The following is a 5,241-nucleotide window of genomic DNA, read 5'->3' on the forward strand; positions in this document are numbered from 1 at the left end:
AGGAAACCTATTTTGAGTTTTAAAAACTTCGTTTTTTTTTTTTTGGATTTTCTAATGAAAGATTTCTAAAGAAGGAACTAAAGAAAAATATTTTTGGATTTTTGAAAATTGGGGTCGGAACCGATGAGGTTTGCCTACGTATGTATCTCACATCCGGTGAGAATCAGACCCGCTAGTTCTGTCAAAACAAAAAACCACTATAAAACAAAAAAAAATTCTCTTTTTTTTGTCAAAAATCCGGCAGAGTTTCAGTATATTTTGGGGCATTGGTTTTTCAAAAACAGACAATTATTTCTCCTAGTCCTCACATTGACTTTCCTTCTCTCAACTTTTCCTCTATGAGCCGGTCAACATGCAAATCCGAAGCAAAAGAATGCACAAGTAGCAAGTAAGATGCATCAGGATGGTCTTTTCGTTTCGGGTACGCCTGTCCTAGACAAACCCAACCCCTGTGTTGAGTCTCCAAAGTCAAATGCACATGATGCAAACAAACGTTCCTACTAGGGATCCGGCATGAGGCTGAGTTATTCTAAGTTCAAAACCTGGGTATATGTTCTAGACTGTGTACCCGAGCGAACAACTCGAGCCGAGGAGGGGGCTACGTACCGGGAACCAAAAGGCCATCCGGCTTAGTAACTTGTCCGAGCCTCTTTCTTATTTCAAGGTATAACACTAACAGAATAGGGAGCCTCGACCAGCGAGCACATCCCCGAAGATGAGAAGAGAAGGGTTTCGTAGCAGTTTATATACAGTTCAGATAATATCAAAGCGGTAAAAGCATCATTTAGCACATTAGGCCCAAACATGTAATAAAATCAGATAACAGATAAAGGCAAAATATAACAATTCATCTAAGCTCGAATTCTGAACCCTGAACCAGAGATTCTGGGTTCTTATCCCCAGCAGAGTCGCCAGAGCTGTCACACCTCCTTTTTTACACACCACCCCGAAAGGTAGTGTATAAGGGAGTTTTTCCAATTTAAGTGACATTATTCGAAATGAGATTATTTATTTATTTTTATTCAGAGTCGCCACTTGGGATAGGTTTGTTTTTTGGTGTCCCAAGTCACTGGTTTATTTTAAATCCCAAGTCGAGGAAAATTCGACTTTCCTTGTGAAGTCTGCGAACCAGAAATTCTGAATAAGGAATTCTGTTAACCCGAGGGAAGGTGTTAGGCACCCCCGGATTCCGTGGTTCTAGCATGGTCGTTTAAACTGTTATAATTGACCCATTATCTGATTTTAATACATGTATTAACCTATGGTGCAATTTTAAACTTTAACCGCTTTATTTCATTATTTTTAAGGAAAATTGCAACGTTATTTAAAATACGTCTCGAACCACGTCACATAAATGCACCCGCGGCTCTTGACGTATTTTATCTAACATTGTTGGGATTTGGATTTGGGTCACATAAATGCGCACCCGAGTTTAGGAAGGTAAATTATTAAACAAGCGCGCCTAAAGCAACTACGCATTCTTAACTTTGCGAGGGCCATGGAAATTCGCTAAATGGCACGCCTCGATTTCTAAAGAGTTAAAATTAGTTAATCGAGGGCCATGGGTTTCGAGATTTTATTTGGCATGGCATGCCTCAATTTATTTCAAAAGACTGTACTCAACTAAAGCAAACTATGGATGTTCATATGTTATTATCGAAAACACTTTGAGATTCAAAGAAAACCACATGTTCGGAAGGCTCATCCTGAAATAAAGATTACAGCATATGAATCTACACCATAACACTAGACACAAGATTATATCTGTTCGAATTAAGCTCAAGATTTGAGAAAACACTTCCATCTCAAGAATCAACAATATAAAACATTAAACAGAGGCAATGAAAATAACTTAAGCAAGCACACGTTCCTGGAGAATTCTGTTTGAAAATGTCGATTACATATTATTGCTATCTTACACACATTAGGACTAAGAAATTATAGGAATGGACAAATGCATTATACAATCATCTCATGTCAAATAAAATGTAAAAGTGCCATGTTTTCCCATCACGTAAGATTCAAAACAAAGCATGGAAAGTTTTCAAAATCCACAAAAATTTAATACATGTTCAAACTGTAACTTTCTCAGTTTCCTCCAGGTAAAGTAAACGAGCAACTTCAAGCATCAGAATGTGGCAGCCTATAGTATTATCACTAGATCCGGATGAAGTGGTAGAAGTCTGACTTTTGGCTTGTAAATCTGCAATTACCTTCTGCTGTATTAAAGTTCATACGTTCCCCAGCCCGTTAATCTTTTTTAAATGCCAGTGATTTATGCATTTATTCGTTTGTTTAAATATACAAAAATAATCCATAGAAAACATGACACAGAAGAGCATGTACTCTTTCTATAGAAAACTCCAAATACCAAACTGTCATCCTAGTCCAAGCATAGCCGCAAAGCAATTTAAATCATTCGAACTACTACTGAAAGCAAATTAGATGTAGATTCAACACAATAATATCCATTCTCACTTTCAAAGAGAAATAATTATAGGAGGGGATTTGTCATGTGTACCTATTTGCAAGGAACATCAGCTAAACAAAATCACATACAGATCTGAAACTGGGTGATGGAGCTCAATCAGTGAAAGAAGAAACAACAGCAGCAAATACAGATTCTTCTTCTTCTTCGTCTTTTCAGAATTTTCAAAGCTTTTGCAACCCAGATTTTCAAAGCTTTCACGGATTCAACAATCAACCATCAGTTTTGGAGAGTCTAAATACTCTTACAATCCCAGAAAATAACAAAACAATCAACTGAAATCCTTTTTTAAAATACTTGAGTGAGAGATGAGCGAGATTAGAGAAAGGGATTTTAGAGGTGGTTCGTTCTCTGTTTCTCTCTATCTCGGCGACGACTAGGATTCAAGGGGGAGGGGTTCTGTTCGTTGGTCTTCAAAGAGAGGAAAGCTGCCCCCTTTTTGAGATGGAAAAAATCTCATGGATATGGTCTTTAGGGTTGGGATTTTATGAGACGGGAATGGGTTATTGGGCCAGGTCGGGTCATAGGGAGATTGGGCTAGTGGGTGTTTAAAGATGGCCCAATTTCAATTCTTTTCCAATTCTTTCTTTTATTTCAAATTTTCCTTTTTTTTTAAATTAAAATCCTACAAATTAAAAATCCTAAATTGTCGAAAAATATGAAATTAAACTAATTAACTAATTATAAAAATTATAAAAACTACTTAATCCTAAATTAAAATTGGAAAATCAATAAACAAAAATTAAAAGACAAAAAATGTAAAAATGAGCTATTTTTTGTGATTTTTAATTTTTTATAAGCAACTACTTACTGGTTAATTCTAAAAATGTAAAAACAAATCCTAAATGTAATGCATGATATTTTGGTATTTTTTTTCATGATTTAAATAAAACTTAATCATGCATAAAATGCAAAAAATTAAAAATTCTACAAAAATTCCTAAAATGGCAAATAATTAACAAAAAATCTATTTTTCTTGGGATTTTATAGGAGTATTTCATATAGGGAAAAAATCACGTGCTTACAGCGGTAATTGACTGCGGTCAGTGGTGCGAAATGTGCCAAAGTGATAAGTCTCTGAAGTTTCAACCGCGGCCGCAACGCATTTTTTGCGGTCCGCGGTACTTTACTGCGGCCGCGATGCATTCTCTGCGGTCCGCGGTGAAGTCCATGCCTGTGCCCGTCTAAGTTTCATAACCGCGGTCCGCGGTGGATTTTCCGCGGCCGCGGTGGGTAAGTAGTGTGGGCCCCAGGTCTTTTTCTATAAATAGACCCCCAGGCCTCATTTTACACTTTTCGCTCATTTTCATTCTAAAGAGACATATGGCACTGTTCATCAAAACCCTAGGTTGCACAAATTCAAGTATTGATTTTCAATCATCTGTATTGCATCTCACTTTTGGTAATTAAAATCTTTCCTTAGTCTTTAATTTTGTTTTAATTTTCTTTTTAATTTCATAGTTCCTACTTCTTCTTCTTCCTTCTTCTCTCAATTTTAACTTAGGGTTAGATAATATAATATAGATTAGGTTTTAATTAGTCAAACATGGTGATTAACTACCTAGTGGGTTGATAATATGTTGATTAGGGCTAAAGTGCACAAAAATTTGAAACCCTAAGTGATTGTGCCTCGTTTTGCCTATCGCGATCGCGCTTGATTTTGTGCGGTCCGCGGTGCCTTACCGCAGCCGCGCATCATTTTTTGTGGTCCACGGTGAACCTGAATCAGAGAATGGGTAGTCTGAACCCCACCTCACCACGGCCGCAGTTGATTTTTTGCACTCCGCGGTGCTTTGCGACCGCGATGCTTTTTCCGCGGTCCGCAGTCAACTATGTCTTCACTGTTTCTTTTGGTACTGATGCTAACAAACATTAACTGAATTCTCCTTGCAGACGATGGTTAAATCAAGAGGAGGTGGTGACAAACAGAAAGGTAGAGCAGAGTCCTCCCGGGGTAGGGGACGAGGCATGATCAAATTGACCCCAACAGTTTGTAAAGCAATTGGGGAAACTAGAAAACTAATCAAGGCTGCGAATAGAGCTGCTTCCCATTCTGAGGGAAGTGAGTACTTGCCCTCCCGGGAGGCATCTGAGTCTGATTCAGTGCCGGAGTATGTACCTGACTTCCCGGAGAGGCTTCGTTTGAGAGATTCACCTACACCTCCAGGCTCTCCTACTGCTCGTGCTTCAGTTCAGGTTCCATCTGAGTCGTCTGAGGGCTCAGCAGAGAGCAGTGACAGTGCAGCCTCTACTTCACCTACAACTTCGTCACCCGGTGAGGATCCCATTGATGAAGAAGAAGGGGGAGAACCCCAGCCCGGGGGTGTGGAGAGAACTAGAAACCCCGAGGTGTGGAAAAGGAGGTTTGTCAGTGAGCTAGCTTACCACAAGTTCCGGGAATGGTGGCCTCTGAGGTCACTTATTATTGAGCGCCAGTTCATACAGAGGGATCTCCTACCTCACAACCCTAATGTGAAGAGGCAATTCAGAGAACGACCGGGGTAGGATTACTTCACCAGCAGGGTGCCAGAGGCAAACGAGAACTTAGTCAAAGAGTTTTACGCCAATGTTGCCCACATCAAGAAGGATACCAAAGTGACTAAAGTGCAGAACTTGAAAGTGATGTTCGATGGAAAAACAATCAATGAGTACCTGGGCTTTCCTGAGGAAGATGAATCATTATACTTGGAGAAATTGGCACTTGATGAGGCATCCCGTCCATGGTTAGCATCATATTTGGCTATCCTGGGCAC

The 5,241-nt window shown here is 39.3% G+C and overlaps 1 protein-coding gene across 1 annotated transcript in view; it reads left to right on the plus strand.

Annotated features, from left to right (window-relative positions):
* LOC109236702 (serine/arginine repetitive matrix protein 2-like) overlaps positions 1 to 4,993 on the plus strand; it is a 19,594-nt gene extending 14,601 nt beyond the window's left edge. Inside the window, exons 2-3 of the mRNA XM_019402909.1 lie at positions 2,562 to 2,710; positions 4,382 to 4,993. Of these exons, the coding sequence (XP_019258454.1) occupies positions 2,562 to 2,710; positions 4,382 to 4,993 (761 nt within the window). The remainder of the gene's footprint in view (positions 1 to 2,561; positions 2,711 to 4,381) is intronic.
* The last annotated feature ends 248 nt before the right edge of the window (positions 4,994 to 5,241 follow it).

The sequence above is a fragment of the Nicotiana attenuata genome, unplaced genomic scaffold (genome assembly GCF_001879085.1).
Source record: "Nicotiana attenuata strain UT unplaced genomic scaffold, NIATTr2, whole genome shotgun sequence".
NCBI classification, from domain to species: Eukaryota; Viridiplantae; Streptophyta; class Magnoliopsida; order Solanales; family Solanaceae; genus Nicotiana; species Nicotiana attenuata.